We start from the raw sequence: 23076 nt of genomic DNA, 5'->3' as shown, positions 1-23076 counted from the left end.
CTGCTCCATCACATTAGAGCCTGCTTCTTCCTTCATTTTCCTGCTTCATGTCCTCACATTCCCATTCAGGAAATGCTCTCTTACTGTGTCGCTGCCGTTCAACCCATCACAGGCAAGAGGGGACCAGAAATTGGCCCCTGCCCCACACTAGGGCTTGCTTATTCCATCTACCTCACAAGGCAGTTTGGGGGAAAAAAGCAACCCAGAATGACACATATTGCAAGCCATGCAACTACAAGGACCAGTGAACCTGGTGGAGAAAGGCCATCTTTGCTAAGGATTCAGCACTTTGTCCCTTCAACTGAGGGCTGAGAAGACGCCCAGGATAATACAAAAACCCCAGTGGCTCCCCTGGTAAAACCAGCACAGACCAGCCCTGACATTTCTGATATGGCTGCTGTAAAATACCAGCAGAATTAGGGATGGAGGGCTCTCTCTGACCTCTCTTTAGAAAGAAGCCAACAGGGCACAACCCCATTTCTTTCTCTGTGGGGTCACTTTGGAGGGATGGACATGACACAAACTGCAACCCTGCCCTCGCTTTCCCCCCATGGCCATAGTAATACTGCACGGCAGGCCTCCCCACTAAGCAGGGCCTCAAGTCAGTCTCTGTGCCAGCTCCCCTCCGGGCAGACACACAGAAACAGGCCTGAACGCCCCCGACCTGCTGGGAAAGGGAATGAGCTGGGACCGTCAAACTCATTTCACTCCTGGCCTCAAGCTGCACTTGACCCTGGTGCCAGAGGTGAAGGTAAGTCCCCGTCCCTGTCCCCTTGTCTGTGCTGGGGCTGTGCAGAAGGAGCACTGCTTTGAGATTAACTCCTGAGGGTCCTAATACTGAAACCAACAGCATGATGCTCGACAAGGTGCTAAGCGCGGCAGGTGCAGGCTGGCATGTGTGAAGCAGGGAGTGAGTGAGCTCCGGCCCCCGCCCCCGCTCAGTCCTTCTTGAAGGCCATGGTGTAGAGGTTGCTATAGTTAGCTCTGGTGTACACAGGCTCCGGGCTGTAGCGGTATGAATTTTTGCTCACCCTCCTGGTGCTGATCCCCTCCCTGTAGGGGGAGAAGGCGGATTTGCGGGACAGGGGGTAGTCGGGCTCGAAGGTTGGACTCCGCTGTGGAGCCTGGCGCTGGATGGAACTCGGCTGCAGGAAGAAGGGATCCTCCAGCCCCAGGAAGGAGAGGGGATGGTGAGCTCGGTTGGCTCGCCAGTCTCCTCGCAACTGGGATTTCTCCGGGGATGGGGGAGCCACAGGCCTGGAGCCCTCCCGACTTCGTTGTGGCTCAGGAGGGGGCTCATTCTCATGCGCCGGCTCCTCTTTCTTTGCCAGCAGCCTGGGGAGCTGAACAGCGAGAGAACACGTGTTAACACCCCGCCTGCCTATGGGTGGCCTGAAGCACCGCCCTGCCCCTTGGCCAATGGCTGCCAGAGGGACATCTGAGTACTGAGGAAACTGCACTTAGCTCCTGTCTGCTCTGCACCATAACTAAAGGAGCCCCCGACACTTATCAAAAGAGTTGCCGTTTGCCCCCACGTCTGGACAGAATCCACTGCCGCACTGTCCCCACCCCAGAGGTGGCTGCATTTCAATGGTGCGGCATGTGCAGGAAGATGCTATGGAAATAAACAGAGGAAGGGCATGACTGGCCCTCCATCCTCTGCCTTCCTTCCCCACTGTTCATTCCCAGAGAGGGGGAGGAAACCCGCCCCGCAGCCCTGCTCTGTGAGGCCCAGCCTCCCCGTCCCCTCGGTGGGTGCAGAGTGTGAGGGGGCTGCATGAGCCTCAGGCCAAAGAGGCCTCCATCTGGACCATGCTGCCCAGAGGGAATTAATCCCTTTAGCTAAATCCCCACGCACTGGGCCGGGATGAGGAGGCGTCACTGCAGCTCTTATACACCGAGTTCAACCCAACCTGGCAGGAATAAAAGGGCTAGGAGGGGGCTGGGGAGCTGGCGCAGTGGCCTTGGGGGGTAAGGAATGCCAAGACTGCAAAGCATGGCCCCCGCAGACGCCCTCCCTGGCCTTCAGCATCCTCCCTGCTTCCCCTGCAGGAGACGGAGCAGCAGGACCAGCCGCACCAGACTCATTCTCTGCTCAGTGGGGGGGACCTTGTGGGGTTAGCTCCCCCTCCTCATCCCACACATTCCTGCTTCAGATTGGAGCCAAGCAGCCTCCCTGCCCCCTCCCTACAAGTGGCTGCTCCCAGCCTAGGAGGTCACTCTGCTCGTCCTGGGACAGCATACCAAAGGGAGAGCGGCGCACTGGCCAAAGGGCCCACGGTGGCCCTCAGGACCAACTCAGGTCTGGAGATACTGCAGTGCTGCTGGGCCCAGACCTGCCCCCAGGCTCTGCTCAGGCTCCAAGGGACCTGCAGCTAATCCACCCCTCCCCCTCAGGCTCCAGGGGACTCTTCCCTCCTCAGGCCCAAGGCTCCAGGGGACCAGCCCTGCTCCCCTCCAGCCCTGCTCAGTAGCCAGGGGACAGGCTGCTGCAGCGGCTGGGAGATGCTAGAGGAGCACAGCTAGCTTCTCTAAATGGTTGATTCTGACTTGTCTCTCCAGCCACGTGGGCACCGGAGCCCAGGTTCAGGCCCCTTAGCTTGGGTTGTCTCTCCCTGTCCAGATGAAGGATGTATTAGGCTGTTCTGGTCTCGGCTGCTTCTGGGATTTTCACTGCAAGGCTTTTCCAAAGGCCCCCTGGCCTCAGGGGTGGAGACCCAAGGGGGCTGAGGGTTCCCCACCTCGCTCATGTGCTCAAAGACAGAGGGCCAAGGCTGCTTGGGGATGGGGAAGTGCACAAGTAAAGCCTCCCAAAGACAGGACCAGGTTGGCCCCTAGACCCAGCCCTACTCCATCCCCAGCCAGGATCTGCCCTGTAACGTGCAGGGAGGATGGCTGCTGCCTGGACTCCCAAGTGGAGTCTGGCCCAGGCACCAGACACAGCAGGGTGACTGGTTCAATGCTGGGGCTGGTCCCCTTTGCCATGTTGGCTTCTCCGCCCCAAGCCAGGCTGCCGAGCTGTCCGGAAGGGTATGAGGAGCTGGGTCTGTGACCGGTCCCAGGACAGCAAGTGCTGCAGCCGTGGGCGCAGGGACCCAGAGCCAGGTACCTCAACGTGACAGGAAGAGTCAGGGTGAGACGCCATGGAGAGCAGTGCTCGGGGGGTGACATCAAGGCACTGAGGCTTTTCCTGACTGCTGAGCCAGCCCAAGGGGTCTGTCGACAAGGAGGCAGTTCTGGCTGGATTCCCAGCAGCTACTGGGACCGACGTAAGGAGGTGTCTGTACTCTCGCTGGGCTTGTGTTTGCAAGAACCCACCTCCCCATACCACCACTCTGCAGAGGTGGCCCCTCCCTGCCAGGCACCTGCTCCCTTCACTCTGCAGAAAGAGCGCCAGGAGGAGACTGCAAAGCGTCCCCTGGCACCAGGCGAGGGCACCTCCCCCGATCCTCCTCCCTCCCACCCAGTGGCATTTTGAGTCGTAAGTATAGTGCACACTGGAGAAAGATGGGACCCCAGGCCCCCACTGGAAAGCAACCCATTCCGGGGGACCTCTGCATGCAGGGGACCGCCTTGTCCATGGACTATTACTGACACAGTCACAAACACTGACCAGGTACGTAGGTGCCAGACACCAGCCCTCCCAGTGGGGCTCTGCACCGGGAGCTGCTCGGGGGGCCTTGGGTCGTTATTCACCAGCACACTGATCTGACAATACTGCCTGCTCCTCAATGGGCCCCTCTCCCTGCCCCTCCCAATCTCTCTCTTCTACTCCTCACAAAGCCCTGTATCCTCGAGGCTACTCAGACCTTACACCCACCACGGAGCTGGGGCTCCCGGCCACTCCCGCCCCACAAAGCAGAAAAGCCTGCAGCTGAAGCCAGCAGCTGAGAACTCGACTCCAGACAGGTCCCCAGAGGGTGGGCAGCGGAGCCCAGTGGGTTCAGGGGGCAGTCTGCGTCTCCATGGACACATGACTAATGGGCTGAGAGCCCTGGGTCAGGCGGGGGGGGGGGCAGGAGGGAGGAATCAGCTGGAAGGGAGGTGGGTCACTCCCTGAACTTTCACCTTGCCAGGAATTTCTGGTCACAGACCCAGACTCTCTCAGCTGGGATTTCCTAGGACAGTCCACGTGAGCAGCGCTCCGGGGGCCTGGCTGCAGTCGTCTGGGAAGGACAGACCCCACATGCAGTACGTGGCTTTTGGGCCAGCCAATCCGAGAGGCCCACATTAGCTAATGGGTGTGCCTGAGCACGTGGCTGTGCCCCTCACAGCTGACTGGCAGTAGCCCCTGCTTTGGGGCTCCAGACAACGCTCTCCAGTGACCCTCAATCATGACTTTGGCTTCACAGGTGGAAGAGGGCGAAGGACTGGACTAGCAGGGGGGCTTCAGGTCAGGACTGAAGGGCACTGGCACAGCTGGGTGTGAGGCGGCCAAGACTGGGGTGCATCAGCAGGGCACCCCTCTGAACCATGGCCCATGTAAGCAAAGCCAAGAGTCCATCACTTCCCCAAGCCCAGGGAGGGCCCCTGCTCCATTCTGAGCTGAAGGAGCCATCTCTCACATGGCCCAAAGGAGCCCCAGACTGGCAGCGAGTCTGCTGCTGTAGGAGCCCTTGGTAGGATTTCCAACAGGGGGAGGGGCTCCAGCCAGAGGTGGGGGAAGATACAGACCCCAGGCCAGAAGGGGCTGATCCTGGCCAAGAATGTCCTGCCCTCACACATCCCCCTCTCTCCTGCAGTGCGAGAGGGGAGCTCTCAGCGGAAGGGATAAACTCACCGGCACGTAGTGGGAAAGGGTCTCCACCATGCTCCCAGTGACGCTGCGTAGGGCATCCCCCAGAGTGCCCACCTTCTCTCTGGCTATGGAAGCTGCCTTGCGGGGGGTGAGTTGGAGCAGCTCACCAGCTGTCCCCCAAACAGCAGAGGGGACCCTCTTCACGTTGGAGATGGTGGAGAGATAGGCAGTTTGTAGGCTCTGGGCCATGCTGCCCAGGAGGCTTGGAGTCTTGGCACCCTCAGCCATCTGCAAAGAGAAACACGCCCAGACGCTCTGGTAAGTGCCAGGCATAGCCCATGCTGGGGAACAGCAGGCCCCAGGCACCATCTCTGTCCTGCAGCCCTGTCCTTCCCTTTGAGTGCCCCAGTCCCCAGCAGCCCAAAGACTGAACAGATGATTCGGAGCCAGTGCCATTGGCCTTGGGCTGAGCAGCTTGCACTGGGGCTTTATCCTGTCCTCCCTCGCCCAAGCCCCCAGGCCTCCAAAGACAAGACAAGCCTGCTCTCCCCCCGTCCCCAGCTATTTGGTTCCAGGCTGTGTTTCCGGTGGATGTTTGTCCAACTCCCCTAGTTGTACTGAGAGTGGGGAGGGCAAAGGTGCAGGGCTCGCACTTCCCTTCTTCCTTGTCCCAGCAGACCTCCTACTAGGGGAAAGCTTCCACTCAGCCATTTCCACAGCTTGAACTCCGGGCCAGGTTCTTGGTCCTGGTCCGGCAGCACAAAGCAACTGTGAAGCTGGTGGATCTAGCCTCCCAAGGATTCCCCTGCAGAGATGAACCCATCCCTAGGTGTCAGAGCTTCACCAGTAGTGGCTCTATGCCATCCCCTCTGTGCCCAGTGCAAGGCCCTGTGCCCTCTAGGGCAAAGAGGGGTGTAGCAGGGCATCCCTACTCACCAGCCAGCCCTGGCTGCCTAAACTGCCCCCTAGGACTGTGGGCCGAAAACTGGAAGTTTGAGCAGCTTCCCCTGCTCCCCACCCCTCACTGCAACAAACAGAGCTCAGCCAGGCCAGAGACTCCAGGCCTCTGCATCTGACAGGCCTGGAGGCTGCCAACTCCCTTTTCAAGGGTAGTGGCTGAGGACAGGAGCCTCTCCAGAGCCTCCACCAAGTGAGGGAGGCTAAAGACCCTCACTTCCTGCCCCTCTGCCAGGGCTTCCAAACCCTCAGCTTGCAACAGCCATCTCCACACCTCCACCTGGGAGGGCACAAGCAGAGGGGACCCTTGAGAGCTGCCCAAGGTCACCAAGCCTGTTTCTTGGGAATAAAGACCAAGTGGCAGAGGGGCACGGGGAGCATGGCCCATGGGATCACAGTGGCTACTAAATAGAACTGTTTCCCTTTATGTGGCAGTGTTATCTAGCAGTTATTGCAGGGGGCTGGGAGCCAGGACTCATGGGTTCTGTACTCAGCTCTGCTACCGATTCCCTCTACAGCAGGGGTCAGCAACCTTTGGCACACGGCTTGCCAGGGTAAAGCACCCTGGCGGGCCGGGCCAGTTTGTTTATCTGCCGCGTCCGCAGGTTCAGCCGATCGCAGCTCCCACTGGCCGCGGTTCGCTGCTCCAGGCCAATGGGAGCTGCTGGAAGCGGCGCGGGCCAAGGACGTACTGGCTGCCCTTCCCGCAGCTCCCATTGGCCTGGAGCGGCGAACTGCGGCCAGTGGGAGCTGCGATCGGCCGAACCTGTGGAGGTGGCAGATAAACAAACCAGCCCGGCCTGCCAGGGTGCTTACCCTTGCAAGCCGTGTGCCAAAGGTTGCCGACCCCTGCTCTACAGCCTTCGGAGAATCACACACCCTTCCCTCCCCCACCTCCCTGAGCCTCAGCTTTCCCTCTGTACCTGATCCCTGACCGTACTAAGGGCCACAACTGCTGCCTTGGCCCCTGGACAGGGCCTGCAGGGGGCTTTGTAAAGATTCCCTTGCGGACCCATCAGAGCAGGTGTGCCCCTCTCTGTACCTCACTTGATTTGGTTTCTTCTTTCTTCAGCTCCTCCTTCTCTTGCTCCTGTTCTGACTCCTTACTTTGCTCCTTGCTCAGCCAACCAGCTGCTGCATTCTGCACATCATACAAGACCTGCTGGGCCTTGGCCGTGCTCTGCCTGGCCACGGCACCCTGCAGCGAGAGAGAGCAGAGAGCCCCTGCTCACAGGTGGGATTTCACCAGGGCCACCATGGAGCGGGGCGGCTGCTGCATTTCATGACTGCATCCCTTGTGCTTGAAACTGGCTCCCGAATCCAGGTGTTCCTGCAGCCCACCCTGGCAATGCATGATGGCCAGCACAAGGCTGATGAGTCAGAGTTCACTGCCCCTCGCCAGGGCTCCAGATTCCCACAGAAAAGCACTCAGCTAGCCTTCAGGCCAGCATCAAGGGAGGGGGAGCTGCACTAACACACGGCATGCGAGGGCCTAACTGTGCTTCATGCTGGGCAAGCCACCCCCGAGCCACGCCTGTTCCCACCTGCGCATGGGGGACAGCGCTGATGGAGCTGCGAGGCTAGGCCTGGTGCTGCTTTGCAGGCTCAGGTACTACAGTGAGGAGATGAACGCTAAGGGGAAAGCCTAGCAATAAATACGTTAAAATGCCAACATTTCCTCCATCAGCCTCCTGCGATAGAGCTGAGGGACACACAGGGAACACTCACCCACCACTGACATGCTGCCTTGTCTGGGTGCAAAGCAGCAGCTGTTTGACTGATCCATAACAAAGCTGCACAACAGTTTAGGACAGAAAGTAAACAGAATTCCAGAGCCATTAAAAACCACAGGGAGGATTTGTCGAGTCGAGATGCAATTACCCTGGATGGAATTTGGCCAGAACACAGGGGTCAAAACCCTAACTCTTTCCAAAAGTGACGTTAGATCTTTAATCACCACAAGTGGCCCAGTCCTTGGAGTTAGGTACCATCCGATTCTCTCCCCTAACACCGCTCCCCGCAGCACAGCACCCCTCGTGTCGCGCTGGGGCACTGTGGTCAAGAGAGTCCTCTAACAAGTCACTCAATCCCTTGCAGCAGCTCCATGTTCCTTGGAGGTCTCCCAGCCAACCCAGGCCAGCCCTGCTTAGCTTGTGAGCTCTAATCAGAATGAGTGGCTCGCAGGATCCATTCTGGGTCAGGGCTCTAATTGTGACGGGATGTCCAAGGGTCAGAGGACATAGACACACACATGGGAAGAAATCCCAAAAAGGCAGGGGGCTGTGGGGTTCTGGCGGGGGTGGTTTCCCACCCCAGGGGAGCAGAGCGGTGGGTTGGAGGGGGGCTTTTTACTCCTGATTTTATCTGTGCTTCCGCTGGGGCCTTTTGCTTTGGGAAGGATGTTATGTCAAGACCATTAATTAACATTCTAAATTTAGAGCCAGTTAAAAATAATCCAGCCTGCTAGCTTGGTGGGGGCCTTGTGTGCGCTGATGCCACAGAGATTATAAGGGGCCAGGACCCTGCCTGCTTTGGAGGGAGAGTGAGCAGCTAGCCGCAAAGCATGAGGCAAAGAGCCACTTGGCTCTTCCCATGGAGCACGCAAAGAGAAATATATTCACAGCCGCAATGCCCAGTATCCTGTTCTCCACCAAGCATGAGACCCTGAAATGTACTGGCCTGGCTCCTAGACAGGGCAGTAGTGGATGGGCCTCAGCAGTTAGAATAGGATGTTGGGTGGCAGGACACCTGGGTTCTGTTCCTGACATGAACTTGCTGTGACCTTGGTGACTTGGGCAACTGTGTCTCAGTTTCTCCTCAGTGAAATGAGGATAAAACCCCGTCCTACCCTGCTGAGAGCTTAACTGATTAGGGTGTGTAAAGCACTCAGAGAGCCTTAGAGACAGAAATAGACAGATGCAAAGATGAGAAGGGCTTTTAGTATAATTTAGTATTATTACTTATATTAATATCCCTGTCTCTGTGCTAGCATCCTTCAGTATAGTTCAGGAGATGGGGATTGTGCAGTAACTGCTGCTAAACCAGCAGGGGGCCCCAAAGCACTGTTTTTGTCTAGGTCCTCCATTAAACATTGGTTGTCGTTTGTGTGGCTTGGGGTCCAGCAGCGAGCCGGACTTTTTATAGATCCAAGGGGCTATGTTTTACTCCCATGTTTTACGGCAGATCAGTCCCGGCACTAAGCTGCTGCCAGGGTCCCCAGGAGTCACTGCATCAGGTTCCCCTTAGCTATGCAGTGCAGGGCGGGGGCACTCACCAAGCCTGGAATCCATGTGGTCAGCTCCTGCCCTCTGGCTCTAGTGCGCTGGATGGTTCTGGCTGTCTGCTGGTAGGCGCGGTGGGAGATGGTGCTGGCCAAAGCACCGATCCTGGTGAAGGTGCCAGGCTCTGGCTGGGAGGGCGTCACTTCAGATCCATGCATCCTTGTGGGCTCATGATCTACGGGCAGAGAGGCAGAGCCAACTGGGAATGGGCATGAAACCAGTATGGGGAGAGGTGGGAACAACACACATGGCCTGGGATTCACCTGACCAGCTCTGCACCCTCTGTCCATGGGAGACTTGGCATGGAACTGCTCTCCTGGGATCTCTGGGGGCAGAATTCTAGTGGTGCACAGGAGCAGGTCTCTGCGTCGGAACTGCCCCGCTACACCAGCTGTGCAGCAAAGCCCCATACAGCTCTGTACAGCGCCTGGCACCCTAGGGCTTTCATTTCCGAAGCCCCTTTTTCAGCTCTCCATGCCTTCCCCTCAGCCCCAACCACCCAGCCAAGTGCTGTACCTTGCTGAGGAATAATCAGCCCCCCGCCCCCTTTTCTCTTCTTTCAGGCTCCATCTGCGGGAGGCATCTGACTAGGGTGACAGCGCCACCTTGTGGAAAGCTCAGCAGCTGGCGCCCTGAGAACTGGTTGGTTGCAGGAGGCAGATCGTACCTGCGTTGGAAGGGCCCATCATGTGAGGCCCCTCGCACAGGTAGAATCACTGGGCCATTTACTGTGTCTGAGGACATAACAAGGAAGAAGAAACAATAACCTGCCAAGAAGGGTATTCACAGGGCCACCGCTCCCTCTCTATTGCTACTCAGGACACCACCAGGGGATCTCCCGAGCAGATTAGGTGAGAGAGAGGAGGCTCTACCCTAGTGCACATAAATCCTCACACGTTCCCACGGAGGCATCCGCCAGGCGTGCGGGGAAGACGGCACAAAAGGGACATTCTCCCTCGGTCCTGGCCAGAACCAGCCGTAGTGCAGACAGGCTGGAAAAGCTGCCCGTGAACCTCAGTCCTGAATGGCAGCAAACTCTGCTAACCTGGTGCTGGAGCCCTCACACAGATCTGCCCAGGCTCCGGACCTGGAACTCCCACCCCTCTACACACTACCCCAGGCCTGCGCGTCTCCTGAGCAGAGGCCTGACAAACCCACTGAACTGGGCAATCTTCACTGTGCTGTGACCCAGGCAAAGGCCATCCGAGCCATTTTCGTGTGAATCCGATTTGAGGCCAGGTCTCCCCAAAGGGAAAGGCTTCTGCATTAGCACCCAGTGCCCCCCTCCCACTCGTGACACCATCCATTAATGATTGAGGAGGCAGTGTCACCTGGCTCATGCTCCTCTTCTGGCAGGAGAAACTCCACCAGCTTCTCTAGCTGTCCCAGGGCTCCATCTACCCCAGCAGCTGCCATCTGGCTAACCCGGCTGCTCCAGGTGTATTCTGCTGTGCTTCTTGCTGTGCTCTTGGTCAGCTCATAACCCTCAGCAGTCAGCCCCAAGACCCTGTCCAAGGTGCCAGCTATGGAGTTGCCAATGGTGCTCCTGGCACTTTGAATGGGGGTGGAGATGGAGCCCTTCAGTTCAGATGCAATCTGCACGAGGCAAGATGGAGAAGAGACATGCAACATGTGACAGTCACCCAGATCTTGCTGCGGGAAGATACAGTGACCAATGGAACCCAAAGCATGGCTGTGTGTAGATGGTTCAGAGGCAGCTGCACAGGAGAGGAGCATCCGCGCCTAGATGGTCTCACTCTGGGTTGAAGGATGCTGAAAGGAAGGGGCACGGGGAGCAGCATGCTCTCAGGGCAGCTGAGCAGGTGTGACATGGCCCCACTGGTCTGCATGGCTTTAGCAATGACCCTAGGCCCCCCATACACTCACCCCTAGCTGTGGATGACTCTCTGGGGGCCCAGAGGAGACCAGTGGCTCCTAGCATGTTGCCCTATTAGCCTCAGAAGAGCCCGTCACCACCCAGTTATCACCCACATGGAATCAGGGAATGAAGCCAATGCCCCCACTGTCCCATGAAAACAGAGCTCTCCCCCAGGAGATTTGTGGGGTGGGCAACATCCAGGAATGGATGGGTCCCATGGGGTGGGGGGGGGGCAGCAAGAATGGATGGGTCCCACGGTGGGTGGGGGGCAGGAATGGATGGGTCCCATAGGCTGATGGGGGAGAGGGGTTGGGTCCGTTACTTACTTTCTCCACTGGGTACTGGAGGGCAGGGATCTTCTCCTCCAGGTGATCCAAGCCCCTACAGGCCAGGATGTTGGCAGCTGTGACTGAACCAGACAAAGCCTGGATATTAGCATGGTGGTATGTGCTGCATGGAGGGGGGTGGATGACTCAGTAGGGGGTTCCCTTTTCTGTGTCACTGCAGATCCTGATACCCCACCAGAAAGCTGGCAGACACTGTGCTGCAGGGAGGGGTGCAGGTGGCACAGTAGAGGGCACCTTTGCTCTCTGAGTCAGGACTAAACCCAATGCCCTAGAGCGGTGCTGAGGCTGGGGGCGGTGGGAAGGGGGAAGTGCAATGCTTCAGAAGAAGACTTAAGTGCAGTGCCCTGGCCCCTCCTCCCCGACAGGCTGAATGAGTTTGGAGGTGCTTGGATGGTGCAGGCAGGCAATACAGTAGAGCTAGTGCTGACGGATTCTACCCTCCCTCTGCCCGGTCCCCTGGCGGCTGCATCAGCACCCTCCCGCTCCACACCTAACCTGCTGTGTCCTGGGGAAGTGCAGGACACACATGGGTCAGAGGGGACAATCAAAGGGGTGTGGCCAAGTCCACAACAGACTACAGCTCCTGCAGGCCTGTGTCATGTTCCCTGCTTAGCGCCGCAAGGGCGGGCATTGAGTAACTGAGCTCTGGCTGGAGGCTGGGTGCATCTGGGGCTTTGCCGCTCCCTGGCCCTGGCTTTGGCAGGCCGCAGCCAGTCAGGGAGTTAGCATTGGGAAAGAGCTGGGAAGGAGCCAGCTAGACAGAGCACTCAGGCCTCGTGCTGAGCTGCTGACTTTGCACTTTCTTTTCCTCCCCCCTCCCCACCATGGGATGGAATCAGGATGATCTGGGAGCTGCAGACAGACCTAGACTTGACCCTTCACTGACTTTCCCACAATTCATTTCTGGAGATGCTGCAGGGGCTTTTTCTTTGGGAAGGGAGGCTGGGCTAGAGGGGTGGCCAGGCCCTACTAGCAGGTCTGCCCGGGGGAATCCACAGCTGCCAGGCCCAGACACGCTGCTCTGAGGGCCAGGGTAGGTCCTGATGTTCCAGATGTGTCCTAGAGAGAGGAGGGGCTCTGACTCGGAGACCTGTGTCTATAACACAGCAACAAAGGGCTTAAACCAGCCCAGGCAAAGCTTGAAGCCCAACCGCCTACCTAAGCCTATGTGGGAAATGTTTAGCACATGTAGGGGCACTGCTCATCCTTCATTAACCCAGCACAGGGAGGGCTGACAGAGTCACATGCGCAAACTGAGGCAGGATAGTTACGAAACTTGCCCCAGGCCACGGAGTGAGTTGGTGGCAGGGCCAGGCATAGAACAAGGTGTTCTCAACTCCCAATCCTGTGCTTTGGCTGCTAGTCAGAATCTCTCCACTGCAGCCTTCCTTCCACAGGCAGGGGATTCTCTGTGGCCGCTCCCATGTGCTGACAGTCCCTGGTTCCCACATGCTCCCCATGCCCCACTCCCCTGCAGCTGGGAAGAATCCAGACTCACACTGAGGCTCCAGTCTGCGCACCACAGGCTCCATGCTCCACACAGCCAGCGAGCTGGCCCCCTTGACTCCTCTCTCATAGGCCTCACACACCGATGCCACGAGTGGGTGTACCTCTTTGGTGCTGGTGTACGTCCTCTGAAGGCTTTCGTAGGTTGCGTTCACCACCGGCAGCTGCAAGACCCTTTGCAGCACGTTCTCCTGGGCTCAGCAAGAAGGGGACAAGTTAGGGGACCGTGCACAAGAGAGAGCCCTGCAGGAAACACTTGCTAATATGGGAGCAGGAATCTCAGTGACACCATTTATGTAGCAAGGGCCACACAGGTCTCCGCCATCAACTACAACAGTCAGTGTCTCAGCTCCTGCTGCAGCTGTGAGAGGGGACCCGGGGGCTTGTCTTTTGTTTCTTTGCAGCAATCAGGGTTGGGGGTGGGGGGTAGAGACGTGTTTATTTAACCCTCATCTCCATGCATCCACTGGGACCTTATCCTTAGGCTCTAGCACACCCTGTCACCATAGTGGTGGGTGAGGTATAAGACCCCGAATAGAGCAGAAAGGAGGTGAGTGGGACAATCTGTAAAGACACAGGACAGCCCCATTTAAGAGACAGCACTCTCTGCAGAAGAGCCCTGCCACGTGCAGCTCACAGACAGCACGTTGGAAGGCCGGGCACTGTGTGCCTCTGCCCATGACCTTGTTTGCATGGGCTCTGCAGTGTGGGGTAATAATGCTTAACTCCCAGACAACAGTCAGTAAGACATTACAGCTGGACAGAGCTCTCTGAACTGAAAGCACTGTTAGAACATTGTGCTCATACAAAGCAAGCCCTAAAAAAAAATAGACATTCCTAGTTAAGTGAAAACACCTTGGCTCTGCCCCTTTATCCCTGGCCCCCATCACCCAGTGCAGTACATGAGTCTGATCAGGACATTACGAAGTGGAGAGGTTCTCCAAGTCACCTCAGTGTGGGAGGAGGAATGGGGTAGATTGGGCTAATCAACACTTGGCGAATGGCAGCTATGAGGCAAGTGTTGTTTCTGGAATGCATGTTGCAGAGTAAGAGGAGATATTGGGGTTTCCAGTGATTTCCAGGGCAGGCGGGCGGGGGGGGGGGGGGGGGGGGGGAGAGTGTCTGTATTTGGATTGGTGCCCATATATGTCCTGAGCTGATTATAGGTCTGTTCATACAATAAATATGGTAGTTGATAGCATTTCCAGGGCTAGCAATCACATAACTCCTACACTGAGGCCATCTCAATGGCTCTGGTTCTTCACATTTGTACTGTATTCTTAGCATGGTAGCAGGTTTGTGGTCCATACTGCAAAAGTGGGTAAGGTCAGTCACTGGGCATAGGGATTGTTGATATATAGGCAGTTAAAGGGTCAGAGTTAAGGTTGCTTCTGGACTCTGAACTACTGAGTTTCTAGACTTTAATTTTTTGGGCTTCTTTGGTTTTTGGGGGGACGAGGAAGCTGGGGTTTTTAGTAACTACAATTTTCTAACCATGTTGTTTAATTTAATTGATATTTACAATAGTGATTGAATCAAAGATTTTGTCAGAATTTTTTAGATTTTTTTTTAAAGAGAAAGTATTTAAAAACACAGATCTTGCTAAAGATTATCATTGTTTTCTTCCAGCAGACACTGTATATTGCTCTAATTACAGATCTGTTGCATAGACAATGCAGACTTGTTCAACAGAACACAATACAGCATAATATTTTAATCAAATACTCCACTGGCAGCATTAGCAACCTCCTACTCCTCAAGCCAGTCTGATGTTGCTCAGACACAGCAGTCTTTGCCTCTCCACCTCTTGCCCACACTCACCTCTGTGCTTCCATTCTGCATTTTCTGGCTCCTGTTTGCTGCCATCATGATACATCAGTCTGCAAAGCAAAGTTCAGAGCCTAGTCAAGGAGCTCCCTGGAAAAACAATGCTGGAAATGGTCTCAGTGCCAGTCTCTAGTCAGCCAAGTGGCTCTGATGGAGTCTCAAGCTGTATGGTACATTATGACCTCTTGCATCCTAGACTGGCTGGGGCAGAGAGCTATGCTGAGGCAGCACATGCCTCGGGTGGGTGAGACCTGGTATTGCTTAACAGCAACCCATCTATCCAATTAAGCATCAGAACTGGTGATTCGAAGAAGAGTCCCAAATGATCCTCCTCAGCTAAAGAAAGCGCCTGCAACACAGGGACTCAAAGAAGAGGTTGAGAGGCATCAGCAAAGCTGGGGAACCCAAAATTGGAGTAACAGTCCTGTGAGCCAGGGCTCCTGGATTGCAGAGCTGGGGGGTGGGAATTCGGGATATGAATAGCAGGGGGTGCTGAGAGTCATGATTGAGGTGCAGCAGTACAGCTGTGCAGGGTGGAGGTGGAGGACTGGGGTGGGGACTGCAGGGGCATTAGCAGGACTGTGCAAAGAACCAAGGAGAAGAGTAGCGAGAGATGCAGCAGGTCAGGATTGAGGCACACTGGCAAAGGTGAGGATAATGGTCAGGGCTGGATTAGATGGTGCCGTGGTGGGTCAGGATGAAGGAGCATTGGCAGAGCTCAAGAGTGAAAGAGCACAATCCACTCACACCGAGCCAGCTCTGGAGCGCGCAGGCGGCAGACACACTCCACCTACTCAGGAGCACAGCTCAGTGCTAGTTCAGATACAGATTCCAAGACACCTCATTGCCATGTCCAATGCATTGCAACAGCACAATGCCTGCTCCATCCACTGTGGCCAATGCATCTCAAAGCCATCTCAGGAAGGAGCCTATTTCAACCTCCAAAACCCTAATGCCACCTCAGGGGCACCCCTTCTGACATCCCCTATTGCCACTTCCAGCACAGATTCCTTCTTTCCCAGCCGATTAAATGCAGAACCATTAAGCAGAACTGCTTCGCCAGCTGTTCCCTGCCCCTCCCCTCCCTAGCATTAGGGAGACTGTACACTAGGCATTTGCCTGCTGTTGGGTACTCACGGAGCAGCAGTCAGACGCTGTCATCAGCAGGGTGCCAGGAGCTGAGAGCGTCCGGTTGTGCTAGCCACAGAGCAGATACTCTGACAAAGATGCATCTTACCCCAGACAGTACCACCGCAAAGCCCCACCTCCCAGCTGCACGGGTCAAGGAGTCTGCAAGTTGCTGTGGTAACATGATGAATGGCTCCCTCGGCCATATCAAATTCAAAACAGATGATTGCATGACCAGTCTGGAAAATGCCCCCCCCCCCTTCTCATTGCAGATCCTAGGAACTGAGACACAGGACCTGCATCTAACCCGACCCTGCCAAAACAACGTAACAAACGGGGAGAGAAAAATCCCTCGACATTAACACCTAGAATGGAACCATGAGCAATAGGCAGCCTGGGGGCAGTCAGGAAGAATAAGAAAGCTCTCGCTGGCAGGGTGACAATGTTGGTGGATGGATGGAGTGCAGTAGGGCTCACATATTTGGGACTGAAACCGTAGCTCACAAAATCTTACTTGAAAACTTAGTTCATTGGACAAAGACACTGCTGTGTGGATTGAAAACAGGCTACAAAGGAGAAAGATAAAAGAGATTATTGAGTTGGGAGAGGGGGTTAGTGGGGAGCACAGAGATCACGGTTATGACTGGATTTATTTAACTTCAGTTGGAAGTGGCACATCAGTACAATTCAGAGAGACTGAGTCGGAAGGAGTGGTGAATGCCAGAGGACAGAGAAATAATGCAAAGGGCCCTAGTGAGGTGAGAAGCCCAGAGGTACTTAATGGGAGGGAGGAATCCAGGGGTCAGCAAGGGCTGAAAGATACTGGTTGTTTGCAGACATGATGCTGGGGTGTCTTAAAACAGCCAGCAGCAGATGGGCAGGGGAGGCCCCTTGCCACCATAGTAGAAAGCCCTCTATTTGCTGAGTGGCTGCTTCATGCTTCCAGCTCCCCCAGCCCAGCAGATGGGGCATGACGGTGCAGGTCCTTGAATACCCAGAGTTTCACAGCCTCCCTCAAGCTGGAGAATGAGGGAGGTGGGAATCAGACACATACACAGACCCTGCTGACCCACCCACTCACCCTGGTTTGAGAGTATGGGGAGCAAGTTCCTAGCAAAGATATTCCCAGGCAGACAGGGGTATGGGGGAAATCAGAGGCTGAGCCTTCGGGAAGACATATTCCCCATGCTAAAGGTGGTAGAGCGCACAGGAAGCAACCTGCCCCCACACGCACACCTCAAGCTGCATGAGGCTGGCACTTCTACCTTCCTGGCTGAGCTCCGCACCCCATGGAGGTGAAAAGGGAAAGGCAGCATAACCCTGTGTAAACTTTCCAGGCCATCCCCGTGATGAGTCATGGCTCTCCAGACAGCAGGGCAAAGGGCAGCAGCTGCTCCAGAGCTGCAGCTCATGTATTTGGCAATGGGCTTCCTGCTGGATCTTGCTAGCCTTAAGTAAAAGAACAACTGACCTGAACAGGACGGGGAAGCATGTGGCTGAGCCTCCCTCCCTGTTGGCCTTAGCGGGAATTAAGACACAACACAACCTCTGCCCTGCTAAATGTCTTTCATTTCATATCCCTCTCCACCCTACTGCAGGGAAAAGGCCACCCCAGCACTGTCCTGGCCCTCTGTCCATCCCAGCCCCGCTGCAGCACAACGGCTTCATCAAAACATCCCCATCCACCTATCTGTTCTCAGACCACTGTCCCTCTCCAGCTAGCCAGGCATGCTCTGTCCATGGCACAGGAAACATCTCTACTTCTGCTGACTATGGCTAAAGCTCACATAACCAACTAGGATCAGAGAGCTGGAGCCTTTAGGAGCTTAGCATCTCTAAGTCTGCTATTACAGGGGAAAGGGGTTGAGCCAGATCTCAGGAGACACAGGGATCATGGATATTGTAAAATTTTTCAAGGGGCACGTGGCTGCTGGTGATGCAGTCATGGAAGAAACTTTCTTTCTAAATCAGCACTGAACTCAATGCCTTGGACGTTGTTCAAGGGCACCATGCTGCTGGAGGTGCCATTTTCAAGCTGTTTGTCACTCTTGTGTTAGCACCCAGGGCCCACTTAAGGCCCAGTTTTAATTATTACACTGTGCCCCATCTCCCATTTCAATTGGCAAAGTTATTCTTCATTCCCAGTCCTAAATGGTTATGCGTTATTAAACAGCTGCTGCAGTTCACCCTAGAACTCTGGGACCCACCCGTCTGGGAGAAGGGTAGCGTATACACAGAAGATACTAAGCACCCGTTGATGACAGTAGTGCTGCCTGTGTTGGACAGAAGGCCTCCGGCCCTCAGGACCTGCTCAGTGGCAGTAGGTCAGATCTATTTCCATTTCACATAGACCCTCTCACAGAATTTGCCTTGGTGCATTTCGATACCCAAGATGTCAAGCGCCTGGAGGCATATTTGCTCCCCCACCTCCTTTCTAAATGAAATCATGCTCATTTCAATCGTGAGGAGGGTGGCTGAGCTTCCCCCTTCCCAGTGCTCCTAAGAGGAAATGTCTGTAATCCAGCTGCACACACAGGCAGAGCATCTCTGCTGATTCCACCTTCAGCCACCTCCTCTGCACAGAACCCTGAAACAGACACAGATTCAAACTCAGCTTCAGTTTATTAGTTGTGTTTCCCTAGACAATGTACAGCAGCAGCCGCCGCCCTTATTCCAGGAGCCTGAGGAGGCTGGCCTAAAGAATTCTCTCCTTTTGGTTGATTCTCCAGCTTTAGTTAGATTAAGCTAAATTAAATAAATTAAACCCATAGCTTCCAGCTCACAGGGGGAATCGCAAGTATTAGCTTCTAAAATCCAGTGACCTGCCTAAGCAAAGGACTAAGACAGGCCTGTTGGAATCCCATAGCAGTGAGCCTGGAAGCCTAAGCATCCTTGTCAGACCCAGGTGGTGGTGTTACAGGTCAGCCCCTGGTGGGGGAAGGCTTTGAAGAGGCCAGCCAGCCTGAAAACCTTTCCTCACTTATCCCCCTTCTCCGCACAGGAGAGTTTTTTCACTCTTAGGCTGTCTCACCTGGAGTCAGTGTGACTAGGCCGGCCCTTCCACAGTCCCTCTGTACCAGAAAACTACTGGGAGTTTGTAAACTCGCCACCCTGCCCTCCCAGCTGTGGGGAGGGGTGAAGTCTCTGCATTGGTGGTGAGCAGAGATCACAGATCAGGCTCAGATCCAGAGAAGGGATTGTTTTGGCTCTTGCATCACAAGTAGATTCATTAGCATCTGTGGCTCAGCTCCTGTAGAAACGTGGCATGTCTGTAAAGTCAGTCCCCCTCACCCAAAAGGATGTCAAACAACACACATCATACACATTAGAAAATTAGACAGTATTTTCTCCCATAACCTGTGTAATAATTCAAAGCAACATTCTACCTAGATGGCTGGGAGAACGAAAGGGACATTAGAGTGGTAGATCCCACCCAAACAGAGAGGTGACATATGAGAAAACCACATGTCCTTATCCAAGCAGGTGGCCATGATGGGGTGGACTCTAGAGAGGGTCAGATAAAAGGATTCTCTTCTTGCAGGTGCTGATCAAAGGAATTTGGCATCAGCAAGCTCATCCCAGTCCAAGAGTGTAAATTCCCTTTTCTGACAATACCCCCGGCATTTCAGCGCACTCACCAGGTGCCTTGGGGCAGGTTTCTCTCAATAGCAGGAGGATTTAAATCTGATATTTGAAAACTTTCAGCAAAACTAAAGCAATATCAGTGCAAAAGCTGCTTCAGAGAGTACAGAAATTATCACCCTCCTGGGATTGCAAGGGTTTGGTGTGTGTATTTGGCGGAAGACTAGTGCTGGTGAATGGTGCCAGATCAGCAATCATGGAGACTGAAATCCTTTGCTTATCCCCAGCGCGAGCAGCACTGCAGTAAGCTACCCCCATACACTGGAAAAAGACAGTGTACCTAACCATGACCTGGAAGGACCCTTCTAGAGAAGAATTCAGATTCCATGGCCCAAGCAATCCTTGGCCTTGTATTGTCAACAAGGAGGGCAGATGGGGTGGTGGTTTCTGGGATATAGACATCTATTCACTAGGAACTGGATCTAGTCCCGCCAATACATATTCAATGGTGGCCACTATATCACCAAACAGTAGCACTCTTCAGTTACTACCAGCCTGGGCTGGATTTGAACCACTGCCTAGAGATGAAAAGCTCCATATATCCAATTACCGGTCCCCTGGCATCATCCATCCCCTCACAGAACTCACGTTTTAATCCAGGCCATTTGAACTACAGTTCCCAAAGCCTTCCTGGTACCAACATGCTTGAATGTATTCAAGACAGACAAATGATTGTATTAACCCCCATTGGTGAATTCTGCCTTTCCAGTGTCAGCACCACTACTTATGGCTTTTTATATAATTTTAGTTGCCTATGCAGCTATTCCACATGTCTATATTCAAATACAGGAGACAGCAACATGTCCTTAACTAGCAGCAATTTGTAAAGTCTTGATTTCCATGTTTCACAATATTCTTCAGGGATGTTTTGCTCAGTCCTTGCTCAGCCTCTTCACCGTTCTTCTCCATCATGTAGTATGTCACAGCACACAGCAGCTCCTCACCTGAGAGGAGATCAGGAAGGAGAAGGAGGAAGTAAAGCTGACTCCTCCAGAGAACAAACCACATATGAAGAGTGATTGTCAAATGTGTTCATTTTTAAAATACCATCCTGGGAATGAAAACTGTCAGGGAAGCAAACCTGCCAGTTCACCGTATGTGATGCTCTCAGATCAGTGCTTCAGCTTCATAAGTGGACTTGCCACTGTGAGGATCCCCACCAGGGATGAGAGGAGGCCACAGAGCCCAATAACTCCTGGGTTGGTTTTGTAGATTCCCAGCTGGTCCAAAGGACTAGAGAGATCGCAAAGGTTCTTCATTGTGTCTAGCAACAAGGGAGGGTGTTTCCTCAGGGTGTGGTACAGTAGGAGAAAAGGCTGCAACCCACCTGCATGGAAACTGAACAGATCCTGATCTTGTTCATCACAATGAGAAGAGTTCTCCTTCCTTGCCTTCTCCCTTTGAGCCTCCTGTTCCATCCGCCAGGAGATCTCATACAAATCCCTGGTCAAATTCATCAGCAGTGAATAGTAATAGCATTTGGTAGCCCAATTCCGCCACTTCTGCTTGTCAATGTCAGGGATGAGTCCAACACTCTTCACCCACAGGACTGTGTCACAGATGAAATACAGGACACGGCTGAGGTTGGAGGCTGTCAGGCAGAGACGGGGCACCAGGTCTGGTAGCTGGGTAGTTCTCCTGGCTGCTACCATGGCATGCACCATGTTGCCCAGTCTGAACACTGCAAGAGAACCCAGAGAAGTTAGCATGGCTCACTCCCTGTAGGCTGCCACTCTGCAGGCTGCCATCCAGTTCTGCTTTTCAACAACTAATTGGTCTTCTGGGCCTTGTATATTTAAATATTGTCTTTTCATTTGAGGATAACTTTATATTTGCAGAAGTGAGAGGCTGGCAATAGTAGAGCCGTGTATAGTAGACAGATACGATGCAAGCTTCCCCCATATAGTTTCGTTGATGCACCTCAATATTTGCCAGCATCCCCTGCCATTCCAGTCCTGGGACATCCACACAGCTCTGCCAATGCCCGCCTGTCCGTCGTGACCTAGAACACCCTCCACTACTCCAGTCCCATTCTGGGGTCTCTTCTGAACAGGAACTATCGATCACGCTAAGTTCTAAGGTGTAAGTGAGAGAGTGATACAGACAGACACTCTGCTGTAACCTGAAGAGGATTTAACCCAGCTTTCTGGAAGGAAGGTGCTAGTGTACCAGTCCCATTGCACCTCTGAGCTACACCCTTTCTAAATTATTCTTGAGGGCTAATGATTCAGTCTGACCAACTCAGAACAACGCCTTTTCTCAGCTGCACATTTTTAGGGGAATTATGCTACAGCTAGTTCCCTGCCCGCAGGTGTCATATTTCAGTTCACAGCACCGATTACAACAAGTCTGCTTTCACTTACTCCACAGCATTGACTCCACCATGTGTATTTTGAGCAATACTAACCATACAACACAGCAGGTAATAAAGTGAGTGTAATTCTGGGGGTGGAGGGTGTATCTACTATTCCATGACTACGCAAAATGAGGTCCTGTGATCCAAGGCTGCATGGTAATTTAACTACTTAAGAGCTGGCACAACTGGCATCTGCTTAGCTGGAATAAGCAATACGAACAGGGACCATCCCTCCGGATATGGGGTACTTACATTTACGGCCAGAGCGCATGCTAGATTCCAACTTCTTGAGCTTCATTATCACCATCTCTTTGTCAGCCTTACGCTCTAATAAATAGCTAAGCAACATGCATGTGTGTTGAATGGCTCTGGAATGGAAAAAATGAGGAAAATGGTTGACAGGAGACACAAGGACCATTCATTTTTGGGAGGGGGAGAAAGGAACAATTTCTTCCCAAGTTAGGGACTCCCTATGGACCATACCCATGCAACAGCACCGAGAGGTATAAAGATCACATGATATTACTTCTTAGGGTCAGCACTTTATGACATGAAGTGTAAGAAGCAATGCAAATGCAGCGTGAACATGACAATGGGAGACCATGCATCTGAGCAGCAAGCAGCCAATAGAGGGTTTTGTTGGGCACATTTGGCAATGCAAATGAATACTGCCTGAAACATCCACAGGCAAATACTGCAAAAATGCTAGCTTACAGCAAGGCTCTGGGTCTATGAAGGGACAAAGCCAGTTTCCCTGACGGAACAAGATGCAGATCATTAGAATTTTTTTTTTCCAGAGTCTGTTATTTGTATTGTGGCCCCAGCAATCACTAAGCAGCAATACATACCCACTGGAATGGGTAGAATATGGAGATACCCCATAAAAGGGGTAAAGCTTCATAAATCACCTAACCCACTGCTGAAACCCAGCCAGCTTTGGGGTGGATCACAGGAGCTGTGTGAGCACACACTAACATTGCACAATTTAGAATTGGAAGTGAAAAATCAATGCCTCCAATTGAATCTAGTAGCTTACAAAGGAGAAAGACACAAATGAGTAAAGAAATTGAATTGAAACTGGGGGGAGTTTACAGAGGAACAATCAAGTAACTTGAGACGGACGGTGGCAGGCCATTGGGGCAAACACCCCCCCCCCACCTGGGGAAAGTGCTCAGAGATCAGTAATAGCCACAGGAAGCAAGGACCTGACGTTTACTTTTCATCCAAAGGCTGATAGCTCCCTACAGTATAGAACCCCGGCACCGCACTGGGGTCAGCACTGACTGGGGGAGCATGCCCCCTACTGAGCCTCACAGCAGAGCACCCCCAGCACCGTGTTGGGGTCAGCACTGACTGGGGGAGCGTGCCCCACCCAGCACCCCGGCACCGCGCCGGGGTCAGCACTGACTGGGGGA

The 23076-nt window shown here is 54.0% G+C and overlaps 2 protein-coding genes across 2 annotated transcripts; both read right to left on the bottom strand.

Annotated features, from left to right (window-relative positions):
* Window positions 1-15761, bottom strand: PLIN1 (perilipin 1). The gene is made up of 9 exons (XM_026648333.2): window positions 15673-15761; window positions 14530-14588; window positions 12701-12899; window positions 11182-11264; window positions 10308-10572; window positions 8970-9151; window positions 6738-6893; window positions 4781-5026; window positions 1-1343 (listed from the first exon to the last, which is right to left on the bottom strand). The coding sequence occupies exons 2-9, from the start codon at window positions 14575-14577 to the stop codon at window positions 939-941; spliced, it is 1584 nt and encodes a 527-aa protein (XP_026504118.1). The 5' UTR covers window positions 14578-14588; window positions 15673-15761; the 3' UTR covers window positions 1-938.
* Window positions 15762-19302: 3541 nt separating this feature from the next.
* PEX11A (peroxisomal biogenesis factor 11 alpha) lies at window positions 19303-22097 on the bottom strand. The gene is made up of 2 exons (XM_024207211.2): window positions 21914-22097; window positions 19303-20986 (listed from the first exon to the last, which is right to left on the bottom strand). Exons 1-2 carry the CDS (start codon window positions 22077-22079, stop codon window positions 20418-20420), a joined length of 735 nt encoding a protein of 244 aa, XP_024062979.1. The 5' UTR covers window positions 22080-22097; the 3' UTR covers window positions 19303-20417.
* Between the last annotated feature and the right edge of the window lie 979 nt (window positions 22098-23076).

The sequence above is a fragment of the Terrapene carolina genome, unplaced genomic scaffold (assembly GCF_002925995.2).
Source record: "Terrapene carolina triunguis isolate 2854851 unplaced genomic scaffold, T_m_triunguis-2.0 Scaffold67, whole genome shotgun sequence".
NCBI classification, from domain to species: domain Eukaryota; kingdom Metazoa; phylum Chordata; order Testudines; family Emydidae; genus Terrapene; species Terrapene triunguis.
Note: the sequence above shows the minus strand (reverse complement) of the source record. Positions and strands in the feature narration are given on the sequence as shown.